General features: G+C 41.1%; 1 protein-coding gene across 2 annotated transcripts; it reads right to left on the bottom strand.

Annotated features, from left to right (window-relative positions):
- Positions 1–341: 341 nt before the first annotated feature.
- LOC118214334 (uncharacterized protein C3orf38-like) lies at positions 342–15,201 on the bottom strand. Of its 2 annotated transcripts, none has more exons than XM_035394229.1 (3): positions 14,954–15,201; positions 14,657–14,835; positions 342–1,150 (listed from the first exon to the last, which is right to left on the bottom strand). In XM_035394229.1, exons 1-3 carry the CDS (start codon positions 15,078–15,080, stop codon positions 794–796), a joined length of 663 nt encoding a protein of 220 aa, XP_035250120.1. In that variant the 5' UTR covers positions 15,081–15,201; the 3' UTR covers positions 342–793. The 2 variants fall into 2 exon arrangements, with proteins under 2 accessions (XP_035250120.1, XP_035250121.1); XM_035394230.1 differs by lacking the exon at positions 342–1,150 and adding an exon at positions 3,661–4,541.
- Positions 15,202–27,601: the final 12,400 nt, after the last annotated feature.

Here is a 27,601-nt window from a genome sequence, read left to right as displayed (position 1 = left end):
CTACTCACCAGGTATACAGTAGCAGGACAAAACAGCCGCAGAACCCAGCGGACAGAAATTCCCGGATGGTTACACTTCCTCCTCCTCCAGAGAAGATTAACAAACAAAAAAACAACAAAGAAAACAAAACCTTGCGTGGCTCCCAAACGTTACAGCAGAGTGAAGGTCATGCATCAGGCAATAAACACACTCCAGCTCGGAACGCAACTATGGAACTCAATCCGCTAAATTATCAGTCGCCGACACACAAAGGATACATCGTGAAGTCTATTCCTCTGCTGCCACCATTTTGTTACGAGTCAAACTATAGTCATTACAAAAAGGGAGACAACACAACAAGGTATATTTTTAAACAAAGGAATGATTTATTAAGAAGACGACGATGATGCATGTATGAGTGAAATGTAGGGTATTTATATTAAATGTGTGTGGATGCGCTTGTGCAACAATGGGATGTGAATGTACAACACAAAACCTGTGAAGAAAGGAGGGTGAAGGAAAAAAACCTGTGGGCCGTCGAACCGCCCGACCTGGAGCAGGATTACCTAGAATTCAGTGAGAAAGAGGGACAGAACGGGGCAGAAAGCACTGGGACTTCCTTATTATAGGGTTTCCCCCAGGTGCTCTCAATTAGAAAAGGGGCACCCCACACACTGGCTGACTCCAGTAACTACAATAAAAATAAAAACAATATTAGAAACAAAGTCATCACACCCCCCGCCCTGAGACACTGTAGTCGTCAGTGTTGTGACCCACAAACTATGACGGCTAGCAGTTGGTTGTGCTGGTGTTGTCACTCAGTGAACATTCTGTCCATACTTTCGAATACATCTTCGATGTTGAAGACCCTGTCGGTGGTCTCGGAGGTTCCGGAGATCCTGTCCACAGTCTCACTTTGAAGGCCCCGCAGTTGGCCCCCACGAGAACGATGGCGCTGTTCACGGCTCTGTTGGTTTGGATTATGCTGAAGGCTCGGCCCAGGGAGTGGATGATCCCTAAGGTCCCACTGAGGGTCTGGTCGACGCTGAAGCTCCCGCTGGGCAGTTCTGTCTCGTGCCAGGACGTCTGTGGATCCACCAGGTAGATGGGACTGCTGGAACTCGTTGGCTAATGGCCGTGTTGTAGTTTCTCTCCATTGCTGTTGGTTGCTCTGGAATAGAGTCAATGAAGCATAGCTTTAGGCGATTATAATGAATAACTTTTAGATTTCTCTCTTGGTCACACAGACCTCAAACGGGCTATTATAGTGCCTCTGGAATTTTGGACACTTACCCCTCCTCCTAGCTGTGTTTTTCACCCAGACTTTATCCCCAATTAAGTAAGTGTGCCCTTTGACCTTAAGATCATAAATTACTTTCTGACCTTGTGATGGCCTGTCCTGATGTCTCTCTGCTGCAGCATGGATGATATATGTAACCTCTCTGTCACCAAACTCTCTGAGTTTGGTGACAGAAGCTTGGACACTAGTGCACTCGTTGTTAGCTCTGGTATCAAATAGTATGTCCGCAGGTAATGTAATCTCCTAGCCAAAAAAGACTGAGTAAGGACAGTAGTTTGTGCTAGCGTGTGTACTGCTACGGTAGACTATCAATGCATATGGCAAGAGTTCATCCCAAATGTCCTCATTAGGCTATACAAACAGGGATAACATAGTAGTCAATGTTCTGTTAAGACGCTCTACTAGCCCATCTGACTGGGGATGATCATTATCATTATCTAGCCATCATGACACCTTGTTTATCCCCAAAGTACTTGGTAGGTTCTATAAGCCCTTGAATATCCTGGTCCCATAAACCCGATATGTGGCTATGAATTATCATTTCTGTGCAAGGGGGGATAAGACTGTCTTGTGTTACCACTACTATACCCACATCACCCCACCCGAGAGTCCGTATTAAGGGAAATTTCTTACCCATTAGACTACAGGTAGAGGTTTTAACATCAATTACTGCCCCAAACTGGGAAAGAAAGTCAGTGCCTCACAGTACACTCTGGCTAAGGCCACGTATAATTAAAAGTTGCTGAGGTAGTTTTAGATCATTTTAAGAACACATTCCATCCCATACTCCCAACGCTCTCAAAGGTTCAATTTGCTTCAAAAGCCCCAACTGCATATGTCTCCAGAGACTGGCCTGGACTATTCACAGATTCCCAAAATGTTTTACTAAATAATGATACCTGAGCCCATGTATCAATTAAGCATTTGACCGGTTTGTTTGCAATATATCCCTGCTCCCGGGTTACCAAGCAAGATGTCAACAGGGTGGGATTTGGGTTGAGTGTGGAGGGGGGTCTATCACCGATCTCACGCCCCCTTTCTAGTTTTAACAGTTTCCCGATTGTTGGGGGCAATCATAGCTCAAATGGCCTGCTTGACCACACAATCAACAATGTCTAGGAGGTTAATTGTCTGTAGTGTCATGGTTCTGTCTTTTTGTTTCTCTTTTTCCTTGTTGGGCCGCCAGATGGCGGTACTTCTGTTTTGTGTCCTGCTTGTACCCTATTTAATTGTATTATTGTTTTCAATTGTTCAATTATTGTTTTTTGGTTGTCTCGTTTTCCCTTCCCTCTCTGTGGCCTGATTGTGCTGTGTCTCGTCAGTGTCTTGTCTATTTAAGTCTTCTTTTTCCCTGACTCGGGTGCTGGTTCCTTGTGTTTTCGTTTGTGTTTCCATGTGTCTTGCCTGAGCGTTTGCCCGTGTTTCCCCGTGCCTGTTTTTGTGCACCAGTTTCTGCCCTGCCCGTTTAGCTTCTCTTTGGATTTTCTGTTTTCTGTTTTTGAGTTTTTGTAATTAAAGTCTCTATTCCCCTTTTGGAGTTCTTGGGGTTTTTTTTAACTCTGCATTTGGGTCCATTCCCTCGCCAACCCGTGACATGTAGCACCAGTACGGACAAAGCGAGTGGAGCGGCGCTCATGGGGCTCTGTACGAGGGTTTGGTTTGTAGGAGGTTACACGCAATGAAGTGATATTCGCTCCATGTCCACCCATATTACACACACTTTTTTAAACAACCACGAAATGGCCCATTTGAAACTGGATGGTATTCAATTGAAATTGGATGTACTAAAGCAAGTTGTGTCACATTGGGTGTGCTGGTTGAACAGCCATCTAAATATCGACATAAACAGATGGTTAGTATTCAGCACATGTCCATTTAGTTCCCAAAATGGCTAAAATCTGACAAGTTGTTATAGGGAGCACATCAGAACAGGGAAGTACAATTATTTCACTCAACAGACATGCTCAGTTGCCTAAATCACATGTACAACGAGGATAGTGTGGTTCTGTGTTTCTGTCTCTGTTTTTTCTTGTTGGGCCACTTCTGTTTTGTGTCCTGCTCATTCCCCTGTTAATTGTATTATTGCTTTCAACTACTTCATTATTGTTTCTGATTGTCTCGTCATTCCCACCCTGTCCTGGTTTGATTGTTAATTGTGCCCTCCTGTGTCTTGTTGGTTTTCAGTCTATTTAAGTCCTTTGTCTCCTTGACTCGGGTGCTGGTTCCTTGTGGTTCTGACTTTGTTTCTGTGTTCGTTTCAGACTATGTATCTGCCCACTTTGGTCCTGCTTGTGCGTTTCATGTGAGTGTTTGTGCTTGTGTTTCCGCTTGTGTTTCCGCCTGTGTGTTTCTGCCCAGAACTCAATCCGCTAAATTATCAGTCGCCGACACACAAAGGATAAACCGTGAAGTCTATTCCTCTGCTGCCACCATTTTGTTACGAGTCAAGCTATAGTCATGACAAAAAGGGAGACCACACAACAAGGTATATTTTTAAACAAAGGAATGATTTATTAAGAAGACAATGATGCATGTATGAGTGAAATGTAGGGTATTTATATTAAATGTGTGTGGATGTGTGTCTGCAACAATGGGATGTGAATGTACAACATAAAACTTGTGAAGAAAGGAGGGTGAAGGAAAAAAATCATTGGGCCGTCGAACCGCCCGACCTGGAGCAGGATTACCTAGAATTCAGTGAGAAAGAGGGACAGAACGGGGCAGAAAGCACTGGGACTTCCTTATTATAGGGTTTCCCCCAGGTGCTCTCAATTAGAAAAGGGGCACCCCACACACTGGCCGACTCCAGTAACTACAATAAAAATAAAAACAATATTAGAAACAAAGTCGTCCCACCCCCCGCCCTGAGACACTGTAGTCGTCAGTGTTGTGCCCCTCAAACTATGACGGCTAGCAGTTGGTCGTGCTGGTGTTGTCACTTAGTGAACATACTGTCCATACTTTTGAATACATCGTCGATGTTGAAGACCCTGTCGGTGGTCTCGGAGGTTCCGGAGATCCTGTCCACAGTCTCACTTTGAAGGCCCCGCAGTTGGCCCCCACGAGAACGATGGTGCTGTTGACGGCTCTGTTGGTTTGGATTATGCTGAAGGCTCGGCCCAGGGAGTGGAAGGTCCCGCTGAGGGTCTCGTCGACGCTGAAGCTCCCGCTGGGCAATTCTGTCTCGTGCCAGGACGTCTGTGGATCCACTAGGTAGATGGGACTGCTGTGTTGTAGTTTCTCTCCGTTGCTGTTGGTTGCTCTGGAATAGAGTCAATGAAGCATGGCTTTAGGCGATTATAATGAATAACTTTTAGATTTCTCTCTTGGTCACACAGTTCATACAGCTCTTCGGATACTTTCTGACAGACCTCAAACGGGCTATTATAGTGCCTCTGGAATTTTGGACACTTACCCCTCCTCCTAGCTGTGTTTTTCACCCAGACTTTCTCCCCAATTAAGTAAGTGTGCCCTTTGACCTTAAGATCATAAATTACTTTCTGACCTTGTGATGGCCTGTCCTGATGTCTCTCTGCTGCAGCATGGATGATATATGTAAAAGACATGCTCAGTTGCCTAAATCACGTGTACAACGAGGATAGTGTGGTTCTGTGTTTCTGTCTCTGTTTTTTCTTGTTGGGCCGCCAGATGGCGGCACTTCTGTTTTGTGTCCTGCTTGTTCCCCTGTTAATTGTATTATTGCTTTCAATTACTTCATTATTGTTTCTGATTGTCTCGTCATTCCCACCCTGTCCTGGTTTGATTGTTAATTGTGCCCTCCTGTGTCTTGTTGGTTTTCAGTCTATTTAAGTCCTTTGTCTCCTTGACTCGGATGCTGGTTCCTTGTGTTTCTGACTTTTGTTTCTGTGTTCGTTTCTGACTATGTATCTGCCCGCTTTGGTCCTGCTTGTGCGTTTCATGTGAGTGTTTGTGCTTGTGTTTCCGCTTGTGTTTCCGCCTGTGTGTTTCTGCCTGTGTTTCTGTGTGCTTACCTACCTGTGATCTGCCCTGCCCGTGTTTGTTCTGTGTGTTTCTTGTATTTTTGAGAAGTTCGCCTGTTTTTGTTTTTCTTAGGAATTTTTTGAGTTTCATGGTTTTGCCACTCATGGCCCCTTTGTTTGTTCCTGTTTGTTTTTTCTAGTAAAAGTCTTTGTTCAATTTTCCTTTTGAGTTTCTGGTTTTTTCTCCTCTGCGTTTGGGTCCATTACCCTGAAAACCCTGACACAAGGAATCAGCCAGTACTGGACCCAGCAGAGTTTTTTTTCCTTTTCCCTTTTTTTTCCCTGTGATTTTTTATTTTTTTTTATTTTGTAAATGCCACCGATGTGGGGTGACCTGGAGGACTCGCCACCTAGTGATTGGGAGCTCAAGCTGGTGTTCACCCTCGAGCCTCCCAGAGCCCGGGGCGGGCAGTCACGGAGGCGAGGTGGTCGGGCTGCCTCCCGGTCGGCCAGACCTCGAGCCCCTCAGCCAGTAGACCCCTTGCCTGCTTCTTTGTAGGGGTCTTGGCTGGTCCTTTTTAAAGGGTCTGCCGGTCCCGTCCGGCTGCCCAGCCGGGTTCCCTATGGCTGGGGTCCGTGTTTCTGTCCCCTGCCCAACCCAGACTGCAGGGGGGGCTGCCTGCTCTGCCCCAAGTCCAGCAGGAGCCTCCTGCTCCGCCCAGCGCCCAGGGGAGGCCTCCTGCTCCGCCCGGGGAAGGGGCCTGCCGCTTCGCCCAGCGCCCGGGGAAGGGGCCTGCCGCTTCGCCCAGCGCCCGGGGAAGGGGCCTGCTGCTCCTGGTCTGTCCAGCTCCCAGGAGGGGCCTGCTGCTCCTGGTCTGTCCAGCTCCCAGGAGGGGCCTGCTGCTTCTGGTCTGTCCAGCTCCCTGGAGGGGTCTGGCGCTTCGCCCAGCTCCCAGGGGGGGCCTGCTGCTTCGCCCAGCTCCCTGGAGGGGCCTGGCTCCCTGGAGGGGCTGCTCCTGGTCTGTCCAGCTCCCTGGAGGGGTCTGGCGCTTCGCCCAGCTCCCAGGGGGGGCCTGCTGCTTCGCCCAGCTCCCTGGAGGGGCCTGGCTCCCTGGAGGGGCTGCTCCTGGTCTGTCCAGCTCCCAGGAGGGGTCTGGCGCTTCGCCCAGCTCCCTGGAGGGGCCTGGCTCCCTGGAGGGGCTGCTCCTGGTCTGTCCAGCTCCCAGGAGGGGTCTGGCGCTTCGACCAGCTCCCAGGAGGGGTCTGGCGCTTCGCCCAGCTCCCTGGAGGGTTCTTCCGCTGCTTCCCCTCTGTTACACTCCCTCCCCCTGTTACACTCCCTCCCCAGGTCAGCCTTCAGGGATGTCAGGAGCTGTCCCTTGGGGGGGGGGGGGTTTCTGATCGTTTGATTGTCTCGTTGTTCCCACCCTGTCCTGGTTTGATTGTTAATTGTGCCCTCCTGTGTCTTGTTTGTTTTCAGTCTATTTAAGTCCTTTGTCCCCCTGACTCGGGTGCTGGTTCCTTGTGTTTCTGACTTTGTTTCTGTGTTTGTTTCTGACTATGTATCTGCCCGCTTTGGTCCTGCTTGTACGTTTCATGTGAGTGTTTGTCCTTGTGTTTCCGCCTGTATGTTTCTGCCTGTGTTTGTGTGCTTTCCTACCTGTGATCTGCCCTGCCCATGTTTGTTCTGTGTGTTTCTTGTATTTTTGAGAAGTTTGCCTGTTTTTGTCTTTCTTAGGAATTTTGAGTTTCATGGTTTTGCCACTCATGGCCCCTTTGTTTGTTCCTGTTTTTTTTCTAGTAAAAGTCTTTGTTCAATTTTCCTTTTGAGTTTCTGGTTTTTTCTCCTCTGCGTTTGGGTCCATTACCCTGAAAACCCTGACACAGTGCAGACATTGGCTAAAATAAATAGACAACATTGAGTGGTAAGGAAAAAAATTTACCCCGGGGGGGGAAAAAAAGCGATTTTTCTTCCTAATATAATGCATGGAGGTAACCTCAATATTTGAGTGGAAGTGCTTTATTTTTGCTGTCAAAAATGAATGGAGCCCAATGGGGACACTTGCTTTTTTAGCAAGAATTATAGATATCAGCAGGGGGCGACATTGCACCCAGTGCTAAGGTTGAGAACCGACAGCTTATTGGGATGGCAGGTATGCCCAATACCTATACAGCACCGAGAGTTCGGCACGTTTCAGGGTTCCCCACAGAATTAACCGCAACAGCCATAGACTCTCGGCCCTTAAACATGAATTTCAGTACATTCTGACTCCATTTCAACAGACAAAATTCATTAACAACTTCACATGTCCACACAATAAAGCCCCAAACAAAGGGGATTTTGCGTTTGTTTCTCCTTCTTTTTCCTGCCACCTAGCCCACAAACAAAATGTCTCCCCGTTGGACATTTTACCGACACCGGCCAAGCCTTCACCTACATGAGCCAATCAAAATCTCACATACACACGCAAAATAGACTTATCTTTTTACTCTAAAACATTTCCAATTTCAACAACCAGTCTGTTTGTGGCTGAGTGATCAATGTCACGGTCTATGCATCATAGGGTGCCAGGTTCAAGCTCCGCCTGAAACAACTTTCTTTAACCTGCTTTTTTCCTCACTAATTGTCTATTACTTCTCAATTATTGCTTTTGAACCACATCTACCCAACATTCACTGAACGTATACACTGCATTATGACGTACCATCTACACGTTCAGTTAACCGGCTACAATATTACCAGACCATATGGATTCAACAGGAGGTCTTCTATTATCACCCAAGAAATTTCCCAGTTTCAACAGCGAGTTCGATCCTGGCTGAGTGGGGCCAACAGTGTATTGCTGTAATAGGCTGTATGGTAACATCAGTTCGAATCCACTCGTGGACAAAGAAATTATTGTTTAAAATTGATTTATTTTTCTCACAGAAGTGTCTCAAATCCTGTGATTCCGCAAAAAAGAAGATACCATGAAATTAACAGAATACCGATCAGTATCTTAGTGTGACCGACATTTGCCTCATGCAACGCAACACATCTCCTTCACATTGAATTGATAAAATTGTTGATTGTAGCCTGTGGAATATTGTCCCACTCCTCTTCAATAGCTGTACTAAGTTGTTGGATATTGGTGGGAACTGGAACACACTGTCATATGCGCCGATCCAGAGCATCCCAAACATGCTCAATGGGTGACATGTCTGGTGAGTATGCAGGCCATGGAAGAACTGAGAGAACATGGAAGATGTGGCCATCAAAGGTGAGCTCTTGCCCACGTCGATTGTGACGCCGAACTGCAAACAAATCAAGACCCCGGTGAGGACGTCGAGCACGCAGATGAGCTTCCCTGAGGCGATTTCTGACAGTCTGTGCAGAAATTCTTGTGTAAACCAACTGTTTCATCAGCTGTCCGTGTGGCTGGCGTCAGACGATCCCGCAGGTGAAGAAGTCGTTTGTGGCGGTCCTGGGCTGGCGTGGTTAGACGTGGTCTGCGGTTGTGAGGCCTGTTGGATGAACTTCCAAAATCTCTGAAATGACGCTGGAGGCAGCTTATGGTGGAGAAATGAACACCCATTACTCTGGCAACAGCTCTACAGGACATTCCTGCAGTCAGCATGCCAATTGCATGATCTCTTAACTCTTGAGGCATCTGTGACATGGTGTTGAACAACAAAAAAACAACATTTTAGGGTGACCTTTTATTGACCCCATCATAAGGAACACCTGTGTAGTGATCATGGCTTTTAATCAGCATCTTGATATGCCTCAACTGTGCAGGAGATGGATTATCTTGACAAAGGAGAAATGCGAGCTAACAGTGATATAAACAAATTTGTGGGCAAAATTTGAGAGAAGTAAGATCTTTGTGCACATAGAACAAATCTTTGAGGTATTATTTAAACGCATTAAAAATGACTGCAAAAATAAAAGTGTTGCGTTTATATTTTTGTTCAGTGTAATTAAAAGATTCAAGGAATCCGGTCAAATCTTCTGAATACGCGTGATCTCTGATCCCTCAGACGTCACTGTCTTAAAAGTCGTCATGTGTATGTAATGGATATCATGACATGGGCTCGGGAATACTTCGGTAAACCTTTGTTAGTCAACACCATTTGCCGCTCCATCTACAGATGCAAGTTAAGGCTTTACTATGCAAAGCAGAAGCCATACATCAACACTGTCCAGATGCGCCGCCGACTTCTCTGGGCTCGGCTCATCTGAGATGGACAGTAGCACAGTGGAAGCGTGTTTGGTGGTCCGACGAGAGAGCAGCAGTGCAGTCCCATCGCTTCACCTGCACAAAACGCTGATTATGATTAAATCCTGCATTAACTTGTCAAATGGTCATTTTCAGACAAGGTTAAGTATAGGCGACAGAGACAGTAAATCAATGATAGTGTTCTATTCGCTTGTTTCTTTTTTTTGGGAAGGGGGGGTTTTCTCCAAAAAACGATGTCAGCTAGGTCTATCAGCAAACATATGGCTTAGCTATGCCCAGAAGTCCTCAATAATAATAGTATTTTCCAAGAATTTACATAATATCGTTGACAACGTTTTCGTCATGTTCAGCGTCTGCTACCACAGAGTGAATGTGTAAGTGAATGCGATGATGAGAAAACGTTTGGTTACTCTGAACTATAAAACGCTATTCCAAAAGCAAAATTAGACATGTTATACATCGTTAGAAAGCTTATACTCTCACCTACTGAATAAATGAAGTGTCAATTAAGCCAGACTGTACTAAAAAGGGAAACAACGCCGTAAACAACACGTGTGGTATTACGCACAGCTATTTTGTAAGGTACCCAGGCGTCACAAATGCACGTATATTTCACAAATAGATTGTCCAAGACAATATATGACCACTCAGTCTCAAAAGGGACATCTCTACTTGTAAAACCAATGGCAAGGTTGTATATTTATTCAATATTTATTCCCAGATATTGACTGTAGAATGGCATGGTACCCATTCTTCTTATTGTAAAACTTAACTTTTGTTGCGTCACTTCTGTTTGGTGTTTTTTTTTTTTTTTAAGACGCGGAAGTAAAATTCTCTCACAAAAACGACTCCAGAAGTCACGGTAGTGTATATATAGGTATATTTTTTTACGAAAATCTAGTTCCTACATCATTTTCCTACACATTGATTCACTGGGGTCTCCAACCTGCAATATGTCCTTTAATAACGACGTTCTTGGAGACTCAATGGGGGGAAAATTGCCGAACATGGCAACCCTGGTATCTACTGGAGCGCTGATTGGATAGTTGAAAATGCCTTGAACGATTGGCTCTCCATATCGGATGCGTAAAAACAGTGCCAAAAGTCTGTCTGTAACTTTCTTCTTGTAAACTGGGCGTTGCATGTTAAGGGAGTGTCGCACGTAAAAAACTGTTTTGCATTCGTAATTTTTATGTTCACAAATGTTAATAAACCACTTCAGATTACAAAACACATGTAGATTTTAAATTACAGATGTGACCCTCCATCCTCACGAAAATCTATATGCACAAACACAACGTTTTTTTACAGGTTTAACTTGCAGAGTACAAACACGAACCATAAGTTGCAAGCACAAGTCATTGCTTACAAGTACAAAATACATTGTTTCAGTTTCAACTCGCAATGTACAAACACAAACCATAAGTTGTAAGCACAAGTCATTGCTTACAAATACAAATACTTTTGGTATTAATTTGAGCCGATAATTATAGTCTAATTAATAATTAATAATCTAATAGTCCTTAAAAGGCACTCTAATAAGTGAACCTAACGTTAGTCAAATATTTGCATCGTCTTGCATGTAAGCCAGCGGCACAAACTATGGGTCACGAGTTATCCATGGGTCCCCAAATATGATTTAGAATGAGCTATCACAGCAATCTGACTGACAGTAGGGAGGGCAAAACGGAGCTTCAGAATGACGCCAGCAGTGTATGCGCCTGAACTCGACAATACATTATTTCTCACATAAAAGGAAGTTTGTGGCCCTTTTCGGTGCTGTGCTGTTAGCCTCTACTGATTGCCGTACAAGTTTAATGTGAAGTAGCTAGCACAATCCGACAGCACTAACCCATAAAAATGTACCTTGAAAGATACTTGCTCAATCGAACGGTACATGTAAAAAACATTCGATTATAGTCAGCGGCACCGAAATTTTCTTTCACACAAAGTCCCTGTAGAAGATTGAATTAAACCTTTTTAAAATTATATATTTTCTGAAACGTTATCGATTCCGCTTGGCCACAGTGAGTGAAACCAGACGATCTGAGTTTCTATGTAAATTACGTCAGAAGGATTCAGCCTTGTTGTTTGCTACCTAATCTTCACAGCACACTTGTAGCAGGGCGGTGTGTCAGTCAAGGGGAGTGGTTACTGTGCCTGTGACGCACTAAGTCGATAACATTCTCAAACGGTTGAAAATAGGACGATGAAATTAAAACGCATATTTCTCTAAAAATAAAGTACGGACATATTTAATACTTTACTCATCCTGTTTCTTCAATGCCTCTTGTGAAAATGGCACATAAAACCGAGAAAGCATGAAAACCACCATGTTACTCCACGGACACGTTTGACCAAGAAATTTCACATATTGAACGTTATGGTGTTGGTGGGGCACTGCCGAAGTTATGGACTGGCATACGTGAAGTTAAAGGCTCGAATCCCACCCAGATTGACCGTTTTAATTTCAAACCTTATTTAATGTCGCACACGTGGTGTCATTGAAATAAATAAAAGTGGCGGTTTTCATTTAAAGCCTTATTTAATGTGGCACATAGGGTCATTGAAATAAATAAATACATACATACATACGTACATTCCGTGCCACATTTAATTATTTATGCTCACATTTAATGATGTATTTAATTATTTATGCCCACATTTCATGATGTATTTATTTATTTAATTTTGTCCGAAATATTCCTCCATATGGAAATGCCAGCATTTTGAAATTTGCGTTTTGAATCGGTTACTGTAGCGCCACCTATGGACGAATGATTGTCATTCTTTCTGGCAAAGTTACTCATGGTCCCTAGTTTAGACCTGGTCATTTATATCATTTTTGGACAAGAAATATTTGTTATTTGACCATTTCCAGGAAATAAATAAATAAATAAATAAATAAATAAATAATACCAACAAAAACAATAGGGTTCCTACTTCGTAGGAGTCCTAATAAAAGAACCCCGTTGCAGGCCTGATCAAAATGTGCTTACTGTGAACGATGCAGATTTTCTCCCTTGTTGCTAGAGGTTCTTCCGTGCTTTTCTGGTAGTAGTAGTAGTAGTAGTAATTATTTCGGTCCTTATTAACAATTTTCCAAAAAGAATTAGATAAAAATAAATAAATAACAATAAGGCATTAAATTAAAAGGAAAACAAAAAAATATTGACCGAAAAGGTGTAGGCTGAAGCTTTTAGCTTATTATACCTACCCTTTTTACATAACACATTCTTATAGGCAACCCTTTCACTACGATGTTTAGGCTATACAAAAACAAAACAAAACATAAAACTGAGGTATGATCATTATTGTGTATGAAGTGTTTGGAACTTTTGTTTTTGTTTCTATTTGTTTACCACATTATTTTAAACATTTTTTAAATTTGCAAAAAGGAACTACACATTCTTAATGCCTTGTCACAACCATTCAACAAGTTAACCCCTTTGACAGATATACATCTATTCTTTATATTTGTCCTTACCCTTTTTTTAAAACATACCTATTCCCCTAAATTCATACTGGCTCTCTCTAATTTCAAACAACCTCTGAATACAGTTGGGAAGCAAATTATTTTGTGCTTTGTATATTATCTGTGCAGTTTTAAGATCAACTAGATCACAAAAATTTTAAGCATGTAAGTTAATATATAGTGCGTTGGTTGGTTCGTAATAATCCAATCAATTTACAATTCTTATAGCTCGCTTCTGTGGCATGAAAATTGGATTAGTGTTGGTTTTGTATGCGTTTCCCCTCCACACAGTAGGTAATGTATGGAACTATGAGAGAACAATACAGTATATATAGTGAGTTCTGATTCAAGATATCTTTAGTTTTATATAATAGTGCAATGGTTTTAAGACATTTTTGTTTTTACATTATTTATGTATGGTTTCCAACATAATTTATGATCAATTTTAGAAATTGATCATAAATTTGTAGCTAGGCGCTACAAATTGAAAACAAACGACACAAACAGCACCGTTTCATACCGACACAGGCAATATTTTTTTACGGCACAAACCCAGCACAAACGAATGACACCACTTTGGGCCGATTCGGAGCTTGTTGGGGTGGAAGATGATGTCATGGCTAATAATAAAACGCTTCATATCTAAATAAACATAACGGGACTTAACTTAACAAAACAAATACAGCACAAACCAGCACAAACGGAGCGCAAACGAACGGAGACTACTTTGGAGCGATTTGGACAATGATGGGGTGGAAAATGACGTCACTGCTCATAAAATATAATGTGAAATATATCAAAAACCATACCTGCACAAATTATGATTTTTACGGCACAAATCGGCACAAACGCAGCACAAACGAATGACAATATTTTTATTCATGTTCTGATCACATGGGGTGCCAACTTCACGGAGGTGTAGAACCAAGGGTCCACCAGCTCGCCCGCGGCTCATTGTTTTACTCTCGGTGTTGAAATTTGCGTGCGTGAAAGTAGTTTTGTACTCGCGCAGTGAATATCTGCGCGCCCGTGGCTGCTTGTTTTACTCTCGGTGTTGGAATTTTCACGCGTGAAAGTGGTTCAGTGCTCGTGCAGTGAATATCTGCTCGCGCTGATTATTGGCATTAAATACACGCCATATTACACATTCATTTTCAGCTGGTAATAAGTAAACTCTTGATGTCACGAATGAAATTTAAAACTCCTAACACTCTCAGAAAGGATGTATTAATATTCAACACACTTTTTATGTTACCATTTTTTTGTTACTTTCAACAAATTTTGGGTCAAAGTTTTGTGTCCAGTTTTTTGTTACAAATATACAATTAATGTGTTTGAAAGGGAAACCTTTTAACACACTGCGTTGAGAGCAACACAGAATCTGTCGTTCTTAACTAGACATGGAGGTGTGATAAAATATGTTTAACACATCTGTTCTGAAAGTGAAAAATGTACAACTCAATTTATTACTTGTAACAATTATTATAAAATGTAGCCTCATTTACAAGTAACAACAGCCGATGTCAGTAGAAAGAGATGAAATGTCAAAACAGTTCGCCACACTCAACATTATTTTTTCATGAAAAATTAAGACAGGCGTCCAGTCTAGGCTACAATCATAACTTTAGGACTGGGGTAAATGTGATTAATGTAGCGGGTCGAGACTAGCACATTGCTTCATCCTACAGAGAAGATAATTCCTTATAGAACTGTATGCGATTGTAACGTTATTTGCTTTTACCATCGTATTCGAAGCCCAAAACTGCAGGGTTCTCTCCACGAGCTGATTCTTCTCGGCGTCGGGAGGCACGGCAATACGCTCACTGGCCAGGTACTTAAATATAGCGTCACGATACACCTTCCTTCGCTGCAGTAATTCTTCTGCACTCTGAGTGTATGCCAAGATCGTGTTAATTGCCGCTGAAAACAAACAAGGACAAGATCTGATCGCAAATATAATCACATAAAAACAGCAGTTACGCATGCGATCAAACTTTCGAAGATATACTTTTAAAAGTTGTCAAGCGTTCGGACTCACCTTCTGGGTTGTGCACCGTGATCAATTTGTTAGTGACAGTATCACAGAGTGCTTTTAAATCGGAATATGACAGAAAGGCTAGCAATTTCGTGCAATTCCTCCGTTCACGTTCGGACAAGGTAGACATTTTCCAATTTTTGTCAAGAAGCTCCAAAATGATAAAAACCTATTACCACACTTTCCCACGCAGACGTTCTCCCTCTTTCCTTCTGTTTAGCGCGATATTACTGTGCACATCACCGTCCAGAAACAAGCATCTATATATATACATATAGGGCTGGAGAGGGTAGGAGGGGCCAGGTTGTGAAACCTTGGAAGTAATGAGCAACAGCCTCTACTGCGAACGCTTGAGGGCAAAAGCGCTTGCTGACCTTTGAATTCAATGTAGAAATCTAAGTTGATTTGTTCCACAAAAAAAAAAAAAAAAAACTAATCGGTCCATTTTTTGTGATCATAAATTTTATGTGCGGCTGTTTCTGAAACAATGGTTGTTTTGATCCAGAAGTCTTGGGTAAATAGCCTATTTATTAAAATGTCCATATTTTATTACACAATGGATATTGTCATATCTGCTTTTCATATAAAACGTAACGATCGTCAATCGAGTTTCCATATAGCCTACCATCGAGAAAGTTTTTTTTTTTTTTTTTTGCCTTCAAAAGTCTGTTGTTCCCCATTCACTTCAATGAGAGCTCCAATGTTTTACCCTCGACATGCAAAGTAGGCCTACGGGTTTACTTAGGGGACTTCACAAGCTTAGGATAGCTGAAGGCGTGCTTGCCTGTCTAGTGTAATAGGGGAGGGCGGGGCACGTTGGAACACTTTTTTAATTAAGCTTATTTAGTTCTCAGCTCCTTCAGCGTGGAATGAGCTCCAGAAAAACTTAATTTACAAGAGCTTGTATCATTAAATGATTTTTTAAAAAGGCTTAAAGTCATGGAGGAAAGTGAAATATGTAATTGTCTTGTCCCTTAGTTGCACTACAGACTACCCATGTGTAACCAGATTATGAAACTTTGAACATCGCTGTTTGCCTGCTTTTATAGTATGTTAAATGTTGAAATGTTGTGTCTGTAATCGACTGCTGCTTTCTTGGCCAGGTCTCTCTTGAAAAAGAGATTTCTAATCTCAGTGAGACTAACCTGGTAAAATAAAGGTAAAATAAATAAAAAATAAATACATTTATTTAAAAATGATTTGGGTTTTATTATTATTATTATTGCTATGCATGTATACATATGTTTGTTAGCAACAAATAGACACTAAAACTAGATTTCCAGCACCTACCAGTTTCTTAGTTTTGCCGAAAGTGGCAGATGTGAAAATGTTGGGCACGTTGGAACAGTGTTGTATATTAGCCTACCATAAAAATGTATGCAAACATTATCTTCTTACAATCACAAGTTGTGTGATACAAACATATTTTTCCCACCTGCGTGTATTATTTATAGATTTATAATGTTATATTTATGTATTTATAATGTATATAACAACGAAGGAAGTAAAACCAGAGACCTGGGTCAAAGGTGAATATTTTAATTATGATGATCATTTTGACGAAATGCGGGGAAGACAAAGAACTGAGCAGCGTTATCCAAAATGATCGTGTTTAATTTTGAAAAGGTTGTTGTTGTTACATGCTGTTACACCATGCATATACAATGTGATTCAAGCACTTGAAACTGAATGATATCTAGTGGTATGTGAAGCCATGTTCTAATATATGTGTGAAGAATCTTAACTAAATTTGTAACATTTTCTTTAATTCGTTCATACCATCAATATAGTTGTTTTATTATTATAGTAACTTTTGGCATCACAATTATGGCACACATTGTGCTTATAGCCCTCAGTGCAGGCTTCGTGAGCCCATCCCCCACAGGACAAGCACTCCGTAGCGTCGCAGGGATACGTGACTGATGGAGAAGGATTTGCCAACTCCACGAACTGACATCCCTTTCTCCACATCTCTGGCTGCTAGCTCAAGTAGCCTACCTCCCTGGCCACTGCTCTGTCAGTTTACGTTGCCTATTTGTCATACTGAGAATAAAAGTAAAGAAAAACTGCTATTCGCTTGAAAGCGGGGCACGTTGGTACCAGCGTTCCAACGTGCCCCGCCTACTGGAGACCGCATATTTGGCTAGCTGTCACTCAGTGCTATGTAGCATGAAACATGAAAACTATTCTATTTTGTAGCCACTACAATAGTGATTAAAATGATATATGTTTGGATTTTGTGACATGTATACAAAAAGTAGAAGTTAAAAAAAACACTTCAGTTTAAAAAAAATTACTTACATGGGGTAAAAACAGACAATCGTGAAATAATAGAACCTTCAGGGTTCTAAAAGTTCAAAATATTTAAAACCCAGGCACGTGAAGACAGGAGAGTCACCGACGGACGGTTACAATCTACATTTTGACACGGTGAGTGAGTGAGCAGATTGTATATTCTGTAACGTTGGCGTTAACTTAAATGAAATGAAAATGTGAAATTGCATTTGTGTGATTAACCAACTGTTAATGTATGACTTAAATAAAGCTTGAATAAAGCTGACCGGTAGGTAGCCTAACTGAAGTTCAAGAATATTCACAGAGAAAAAAAAGACTATCTACGGCTCTGGCTATCATTACGTGTGATATAGGCCTATCATAGCTAACACGCATCTAAATGCTAGCTATCTATACGTAACTTACAAGGCAACGGAACAGGGCCCGGTTTCTCAAGAGTTAAAATCATTTTAAGATTGTATTTTATTATCCTTGTTATTCATTACAAATCTGATTCAAACTAACTGTAGGCTACGTTCCGTTTTTATCCATAGGAGACGCGTGTACGAGTTAAAACGAAACTTCCTTATTGTCAGAATCCAAAAACAAAGAGTACACAAATGAAATAGATAACTCAAAACTAAATCTAGACTTTCCTTTAGGCTACATTTTTCTCTTTAAACTAATGACTTGACACACGGTCGAAAAACCCTGCGGCTCCACTCTCTAACAAACCCGAGAGAATCCAGACTATTCGATTGACAGGTTTACACAGTGCTACTTCTTTCTTAAAGAGACATGCGCTAATTATCTAAACCATAGAAACATAGGTCTATACCGGAACACTATCACTTAAGAATACTATGATGAAATTATATGTTAATATTTATATATCAAATAACATAGATTTGGCTCCTACACTAACTGCAATAAAATGAGACATAGACAGAGAGAAGAGAAATAGAGAAACGGAATAATCCAAAAGTAAACCAGCAATGAAAAACAAGGAAAACAAAATGATTTAAAATCATTATTTGTTAGCAAGCCTGTTCATATTAAAACGTGTTGCAGTGACGTCACTGAAGTAATGATTGGGAATGTAGCTAATTTAGCTAGCTAGAGTCCATATGTTTTGCCATCAAGACTTGACTCAAAGCGAAGCCTAACATTAGCTAAATTGAATAGCCTACTGGTTACATATTACGAACCTCAGCCGAGCTCAGCGTCTAGCTGCTATAGTAACATTAAAAATCTATTTTTCAAGGGAGACCTGGGGGGTATACTACAGGATTACTGAGTTAGCTGGATAACTGTGCTGAGTAAAACCCGGAAACATCCCAAATCTGGAACATGGACTGAAGTAAAAAGAGCCGTTCCGGGGTTTACTCGGCGCAGTTATCCAGCTAACTCAGTAATCCTGCTTCGTAGTATACCCCCTGGTTCAAGGGAGAACCCAAGGGAGACGTGACTCCTCCAAAGAAACTATTCCTCGAAAGATTATCCCCCTTAAAGCTATACAACCATTATAACAACAATATTTGATTGTGTGTTTGTTTATTTATTTATTGATTTATTTATTATTATTCATCAACAACAATAGACAGACAGTGAGCTAGCTAACAATAACAGTCAGCAACATTACAGCTTGTTCAGCTTTCATTGACTAAATAGTTTTTTGTTTTAATTTTGTTTGTAGTTCCAAAAGGGAATAACAATAACCATGAAATGATTTTATTATTAGTTTTTTGTTTTAATTTTGTTTGTAGTTCCAAAAGGGAATAACAATAACCATGAAATGATTTTATTATTGATTTATTACAAGTATTTTTCTATTTCTTCTTGATTTCAGATGGATGATGAGAAATGGAGTACTGACGACACATGCAAACAGCTTCAAAACATAGACCTTATTGACGGCAAAGAGGCTTTGTTCTTATTTTATACTGTACTGTACTGTTGCATTGTTAAATCTGGATAAATTGAAATGTTTTTTCCCCTGAGATTCTTGTTTCTTCAAAACAGAATGTCACATTTAATAAATTATATTTATTATTATTAATAAATAATAATAATAACATTGAACTCTTCCTGGTTATACAAAGAACAAAGAACCTTTCTTTCTTAAAAATATGGTTCTATTTGGAACTAAAAGGAGTTCAACAGCATTCTTAAAATTTATTTCATAAAGGTTCTATATAGAACCCAAATGGCTCAATGACATTGCATCCTAAGGGTTCTTTTAAAAAATAGAACCATTTAGGAACCTTTTTGGGGGCCATATATAAACATTTCTATTGAACCCGTTTTGGTTCCATATAGAACCTTTTTTTTTCCAGTGTAGTAAAACTTAAAAAGAAAGAAGGGTCGTACACTCTGTTTACTCCAATGCATATTGGATATATTTTCTAAAGACTTTGGCCCCAAGTGGTCTGAACCTGGACTTTGACTGTAGAACTTTTTTTTATAGATATTGATCCAATTGACCTTCAAAATATTTCTCAAAGAAATCATATACACACGAGAAAATGATTTCCAAAAATATTTTTGTTAAATTTCTTTTTTTTAAAAAGCCCTGCCTTAAAAAATAAAATAATAAAAATTTTATAATGCTTCCTTTGGAAAAGAAAAGAAAGGGTTGTGGTTTCCTATGGGATGATTGCTTTAAATTTAACACGTGATTACTTTTTTGCCTAGTAGGTTCTGTCTCCTTTGTTTTATGCTCTATTGAGGTGCCTGCTGTTGTCCAAATGTATGCGCAGAATATAAAATGCATATTATGTGTAAGTTAGTGATTCTCATGAATGAATTCCTATTGAATAGATCCTATAAACATCGAAAGTCTATTTTTGTAATGCTTATTTTTGTAAAGTGGAAATAATTGAATTGATTGTGTGTTCTTTCACAACTTTATGTGTCGATTCATGTTTAAACACCACATGATCTTGATTGTCTGTCTCACAGAGTATCCAATTTGTCAGTAACTTATATGTATGTGTGAGAACTGCTGTGCTAAAGCCCTGATGAAGCAGCTTGCTGCCAAAATTTTGGAGATAAAAATCTGCATTGGAGTAAACAGAGTGTTCGACCCTTCTTTCTTTTTAAGTTTTACTTGCATGTCCTTCTGGTCTGCACCTCGCTAAAACAAGGTGTGCGTTTTCTTTTTCACTTTTGAATTAAGCCTAGTACCAGTTAAAGCACTGACATAAACCAGGCCCACCTCCTCCTGTAAGTCCTCTACCACCAACCATTACCATCTTTTTGAGAACTACCCCATAGAGTACTGTGGGCATTAAAATCCCCACACCATACTGCACTCTGCCCTTGCTGCCCTTCCATAACCACCAGGGACGTCAACTCTAGCTGCCAACATAAATTGTAAAAATTCACTACCAACACACTACATTTTGCCAACCACATCTCAACCACCACATATTCAAGTGACACCCACACCCACCATCCAATATGGGTAACCCTGCCTAATAAAAGTATCTCCACTCATCCCCACTTTCTCTCTTCCTATCCCTCCTGATGGCCTCATATCCCTGTAGCACAAAGTTGGGACTTAGTCATATCTCCTGCACACATATCACATTTAGTTACGGAGGCCTACCCACAATAAAGCTTTTAAATTCCTGAGCATTTACTGTCAAACTCCTAGCATTCCACTGTAGGATTAAGACCATCACAGCAATAAACTAAAACATTGACTCTGGATTGGCAGAAGTTCTCCTGACAGTTCAGAACTTAGAGATTCATGTGTCAGCTCCTTAATATTCAGAAATTTTGCTGCAGCCTTCACAATAATACCGACCTTCACGCTCTTTTCAAAGCCGTGCAGTTAATCATAGTTGCCATTAATAAAACAAATTTCTTCTTATCAATTATGAGGTATTCTCATTCATTCCAGCAGATAAAGCCCACCTCAGTTGCCTATCCCGACCAGACCCTTAGTCCTCAACCACTCTCTGCCTCTGACTGCCACCCTGCACTTCCTTCACAGCCTCCGCATAAGAAAAATTTCAGCATACCCTCACCCACTGAATCTTCACACCCTTCTTCCTCACCTCATAACCTTCAAATGCCCTACCATAGTTACAACACTTCACTGTAGCACCTTCACCACACTCTCCATACTCATGGTCACCCACTACATGGGGCACAATGTCGCCCTGACCGACAGCTTGCTGCAATATTACCATATCTCTGACAGTGGTAGCAACGCAAAGGAGATGGTACAATGGTTCTCATGGGTATGCTCTGGCAGAAGACAACCCCCAAAATGCAGAAAATCTGACAAACTGTTCACATTTGTCCATTCTCTTGTCATCAGCAAATGTTTTGCCTTGAACCACTCTGCAAATTCTTTCAACTCCTCCATGCTAGTGTCCTGAGGGACCCTCATAACAACTCCCCTCAATCAACATCTCCCTGACATCACTACCAACCACTGCTCATTTCCCCATTTGTTTGACACTAAGCATCTTATTGTGCTGCTCAGCATCTGTACACACCTCCAACAGATTACCATTCCTAAGCAGCATTAATCACCTTTTTAAATGCTGCTGGCATAGAAACTAGGCTCTTCAACCCCACGCCAGCACCCTTGCTAAACTTCAAAATCACTTTAAAGTCCAAAACTGCACTTGGGTTTATTCGACCAGAAGGAAGATTGCCCTCTGCTGGTCAACCAACACCACTTCCATCAGTAACTTAGCTTTCACAGGTGGTCTCCCACCCTAGTACTAACCAAGCCCACACAAGTTTAGCTTCAGCCATTTGACAGGAGCAGGGCGCATGGTGGTATAGCTGCTAATTTGGCTGTTTCGTCAGAGTTATCACGGGAAAGAGGCCCTATAAATAGTTTTCTGACATGACTGAACAGCAAACTTAGTGTGAACAACGTTTTATATCTTCACCACATTCCTGTCTACAGTGTAGTATAAAGCATTTCAGTTTTATGAACTGCCTTTTTCATTATTTTAAAAAAATTTTTATTACAGTGAAAAGGAGACACGTGCAGCCTTCTGGATTTCAAATTCAGCAGCTAAAACAGTATGCCATAGCCAGCACCCTGCTGCCAGACAGTGTACATGTTTATGGTGGCTAAGTCGCCAGGAAACCTAGTTAATACAACATGATTTGTACATGTATATCTTTGCCAAGATCTTGTCTACAGTATAATGCAGATTAGTTTTACGAATGGGTGTTTTTTTTTTTTTTTTAATTATGGTGAAAAAGGAGTCAGGAGCCTGGTTGATTAGAGTCCCCAACTGCAAGGGAATTTTGAAGCCACAGGGCCGGTTGGTTGAAACAGACATTTTGGCACGTATAGCGTTTTGACAGGTTTGACCTCCCTACTATTAGTGATATTACGCAGTTAGGAAGCTTATTTAAGCTTTAACACTGCCATATCACACTGACTCACTTTAAATCAGGGTAGACTATACTGTCCTAGTAATTTATAGCAACTTGTTTAACCTGTTCCGGGGCAGGTTATGTGCAGGCTATCGGACTGAAACATAAAAACACTCTTTGACCAATAAAACTTGGTAAATTGCATCTCCTTTCAATCAGGATTCCGTAGAGCTTGGGGGTGTTTTTGGAGGGCAGAGATTATTTAGAGACCAAATTAATTTATCCGCTGGGTTTCTCTGTGGAAACACTACAGAAAAGATATAGGCCTCGCCTCGTACACACTAGCACTATAACCCATTTCTAAAACAGTTTGGGCTCCTTAAAACCATGTCATAATTACGCAAGGGGAATTATTCTACAGGTAACTGAAACCAATCTTGTACACATTTATGGGTAAAACCAGTTTAGGGTTTTCGAAATCTTTCGATCCTATCTCTGAGCGGTTTTAAACAAAAACGTTTTCAAAACCCCTGGTAGTGTGAATTTGACACACTTTTACACAGTTTTAAGAAGCCAAATCAGTTTCCAAAGCAGATTTTAGTGCTAGTGTGGATGAGGGTATAGATTCTCAAGGAAGTACAGTTTCATAAGCTACATAAGCAAGCTTCTTGAACCCTACGCGTCCATATTTACTTCCCTTAATTGTGGGACAATGGCATAAGTCCCACACTTATTGAATTAAATGAATAAACTTTGGTGTGATATCCTCAAACAAAATTTCAAATATAGTGTATATGTAAACGCCCTCAAAAAGGGGAATTTGAAAAAGCGGACATTAAAGGACAAGACTTGTACACACAAACTCTCTTTACATGACATCTGCATTGAATGAGAAAGAGAGCTGCGTGTTTCCTCTACTGGCGCTTGATTTCGGTGGAAACAAAAATGGTGAGTGTTCCGCAGGTTTCTATCTAAAACTGCTTGATGTCACGAAAGAAATTTAAAACTCCTAACACTCTCAGAAAGGATGTGTTAATATCCAAAACACTTTTTGTGTTACCACTTTATTGTTACTTTCAACAAATTTTGGGTCAAAGTTTTGCGTCCAGTTTTTTTGTCACAAGCAATTAATGAATACCAATTCCTTCCTGTCATCAAAAACATATTTATTTGGATATTTGCCCAGATAGTTATGTCCATCTTTTGTGTATGGAGATATGCAAAGCTTCATCATTTATTAACCTTTAAAGGGCAAAAATCTTGCAAATTTTCTGTTTATTGGATTGTTTCTTTAGAATAGCTTGTAAGTTTGTACACAATGACCGACAGATGAACTTATTTGCTCAAATGAATTTAATTGGATCCAAGAAAATGGCTGCACATTTGATAATAATTGCTATTCACAATATAATTTGTATCCAAAAATTGAATAGAAACATAAAATAATACTTCTGTAACTAAACTAATTATATCAGTGCTTCTCCACTACTGCAGACTATTTTGACATTTCATCTCTTATTCCAAAATCAAAATTTCAATTTGTTCCTCAGTGTAAATTCTAATTTAGAATTTAATTTAGAATTTACACAGACATTGCACGTGCACACGTGCACACGCACGCACACACACACACTCCAGGGAGGATTTTTTCTGTATGAATCAAATTTAAAAGAGGAAGCAATATTCTTTGGTGAATGAGAGTCGATTATATCTTTTCCATTCTGATGATCATTTGCATGAAATGTAAACTACACTATGCAGCGAGTCAAAATATATTCAAATAGAGAAAGAAAAGAAGCTGCCGCACTCTTGCCCTGACGAAGGCACCCGTTTGCCGAAACGTCAGTTTGTTTTCAAATAGTATGAAGATACTCCGTGCATCTAAACATGTTTGTGCGGTGGGTTCTTTTCTTTCCGTTTATGTTCCGCCAGCCAGCGCCTCCTCAATCAATCCAGGTGCGCGTAACTTTCGGTCAACAATAAGCATGCGTAAAAGGTGACATTTTCCGGAAATGGTTACACTTTCGTTTTCAGTGAAGTGAAACCTTGATGTCACGAATGAAATTTAAAACTCCCAACACTCTCAGAAAGGATGTGTTAATATCTAAAACACTTTTTGTGTTTTCAAATAGTATGAAGATACTCCGTGCATCTAAGCATGTTTGTGCGGTGGCTTCTTTTCTTTCCGTTTATGTTCCGCCAGCCAGCGCCTCCTCAATCAATCCAGGTGCGCGTTACATTCGTTCAACAATAAGCATGCGTAAAAGGTGACATTTTCCGGAAATGGTTACACTTTCGTTTTCAGTGAAGTGAAACCTTGATGTCACGAATGAAATTTAAAACTCCCAACACTCTCAGAAAGGATGTATTAATATCCAAAACACTTTTTGTGTTACCACTTTATTGTTACTTTCAACAGATTTTGGGTCAAAGTTTTGCGTCCAGTTTTTTTGTCACAAGCAATTCCTGTGTTTGAAAGGGAAACGTTTTAACAGAGAGTTAAACGTGTTAGTAACGTAAACGTGAGAGTAACAAGGAATCTGTCGCCCTAACCTAGAAATGGAGGTGTGCTAAAATGACCACGCGTTTAAAATCTGTTTCGACAGTGAACAATTTACAAATCAATGTTTAGCTTGTAACACTTGCTATAAAAATGTAGCCTCAATAACAACTAACAGGAATTGCCAATATCAGTAGAAAGAGATGAAATGTCAAAACAGTTCGCCACACTCAGCTCTAATTTCTTCATGAAAAATTAAGACAGTCGTCCAGTCTACTGTAAACTGCTGCAAGTTCATCTACATTTACGAAATGTGCATATTTTATTACATAATGCATATTTTTCAATCTGCTTTTCATACAAAACGTAACGGCCCTCGATCGAGTTTCAAAATACCATCGAGGACATGTTGCCTTCAAAAGTCTGATATTCTCCATTCACTTTAATGGGAGCTCCAATGTTTCGCCAACAAATTTGTGACATTTGTTGAAATTAAGCTTCAGATTGTAGCTTGTGGCCCTCTCAACCACTTGGCAGAGAATTGCATAGTGCTCCTTCACTGTGGGTGCCGCAATGAGAATGTCATCCATTACACTTATGGCAACAGCAATGTCCTCCAGTATTTCATCCATAATACATTGGAAAACTTTGGGCGCACATTTTAAACCAAATGGGAGTCTCAACCACCTAAATCGTCCAATTGGAATATTGAAGGCTGTGAGAAAGACTGATGCATCATCTAATTCTATCTGAATAAATCCTGATTTAGTATCCAAAACTGAGAAGACCTTTGCGCCAGGCATTGTGAAAACAAGTTATTCTATGGTGCGCACAGGATAGCACTCCCTCTTAATGACTTTATTCATCTAGGATCTATTGGCAGTATAGGGGGGCAGCCTTGGTAGACCTTCCGCTTTGCTTATAGTTAGGCCCGGTTTACTGGACCCCTGCAGATTTGTAGCTCGTGACTATAATATATACACACAAGTGACAAATTGAAGGAAAACCAACATAAGGTTTGAAGGAAAACCAACATCATCACCCTGTGCCAAGAATCTCGGAGTGGTGATGGACAACAGGTTATCCCTCTCCAAGAACGTCGCAGCAGTAAGCCGGGCATGCAGATTTTTCCTGTATAACATCCGGAGAATCCGCCCCTTTCTCACCACCTACTCAACCCAGTTCCTGGTCCAAGCAATGCTTCTATCCCGCCTGGACTACTGCAACTCTCTTCTGGCTGGACTACCGGCATCTGCCACCAGACCCCTGCAACTCATTCAGAATGCTGCAGCTCGTCTGGTCTTCAACCTCCCCAGACACTCCCACGTCACTCTCCTGCTCAATACCCTCCACTGGCTGCTTTTATAGCTCGCATCAAATTTAAAACATTGGTGCTGGCATACCAGGCAGTCAAGGGATCAGCCCCAGCATACCTCCACAAGATATTCAAACCCTACATGCCAGCCAGATCCCTCCGTTCTGCTACCGCAGGATGCCTGGCACCTCCCCCTCTTTGCACCTGCACTTCCAGAACACGTCTCCTGTCTGTTCTGGCCCCACGATGGTGGAATGACCTCCCCGTGGAGGTCAGAACAGCTGAGACACTGACCCATTTCAAGCGACGACTGAAGACTCACCTCTTCAGGCTGCACCTCTCCCCATCCCTCCCTACCTCCCTGTAATCTCTTAAATGACTGTAAGCTTAGGGTTGTAACTAGGTAGCTGTTTCGTAGGTGACTTAGTTTATGCACCTGTCTTAACTACTGCTTGTATTTTTTCCATAGACTGCGTTGTTGCTGTTCTCGTTGTATTAGTGTTAATCAGTTTAACCTTCAGGGTCCAAGTTGAACTATGCGGTTGTTCCCTGCACTTGGACCGGTACTTTTCTCTAGGGTTTTCGTCATACTTGTTTCTGGTTATGGTTATACACTTTGTTGTACGTCGCTCTGGATAAGAGCATCTGCCAAATGCCTGTAATGTAATGTAATGTAATGTAGTAAGGTGCTGGTCTACCACAACTTTACAGAACAGCTTTGTGATGTGTCTGATGAACAGCATAGATTCTACAAGTCTCTGAAACTGTACTGGAGTGATGGAACACCATTCTTCCAAAAGATATTCCCTCATTTTGTGTTTTTTATGATGGTGGTGAAGAGTGCTGTTAAACAAGTCGGTCTAAAATCTCTCATAGGTGTTCACTTGGGATGAGATCTGGTGACTGTGGAGCATATGATTCAAATCTCAAATTTCCAATTCAAATTTCCAAACAAATTTAGGAAAACTCCCCAACAGTCGAAGGATAGAGACACCATTATATGCGCCCTCCAGAGCAACAACAAAAGCGTCCCCCATCCCAGTTACCACTGTCCAACTTCACTGACTGGAACAACGCTCAACTAATCACCAGCCTAGAACATCGGAAGGTACTACTCACCAAGTATACAGTAGCAGGACAAAACAGCCGCAGAACCCAGCAGACAGAAATTCCCGGATGGTTACACTTCCTCCTCCTCCAGAGATGA

The sequence above is a fragment of the Anguilla anguilla genome, chromosome 15 (genome assembly GCF_013347855.1).
Source record: "Anguilla anguilla isolate fAngAng1 chromosome 15, fAngAng1.pri, whole genome shotgun sequence".
Classification (NCBI taxonomy): Eukaryota; Metazoa; Chordata; class Actinopteri; order Anguilliformes; family Anguillidae; genus Anguilla; species Anguilla anguilla.
Note: the sequence above shows the minus strand (reverse complement) of the source record. Positions and strands in the feature narration are given on the sequence as shown.

Excerpts from the sequence above, each read along its gene's own strand:
- LOC118214334 (XM_035394229.1), bottom strand. The coding sequence starts at position 15,080 with ATGTCTACCTTGTCCGAACGTGAACGGAGGAATTGCACGAAATTGCTA. Across the intron at positions 14,836-14,953 it reads CACGGTGCACAACCCAGAAG|CGGCAATTAACACGATCTTG; the intron begins GTGAGTCCGAAC and ends GTTTGTTTTCAG. Across the intron at positions 1,151-14,656 it reads TTTGGGCTTCGAATACGATG|AGCAACCAACAGCAATGGAG; the intron begins GTAAAAGCAAAT and ends ACTCTATTCCAG.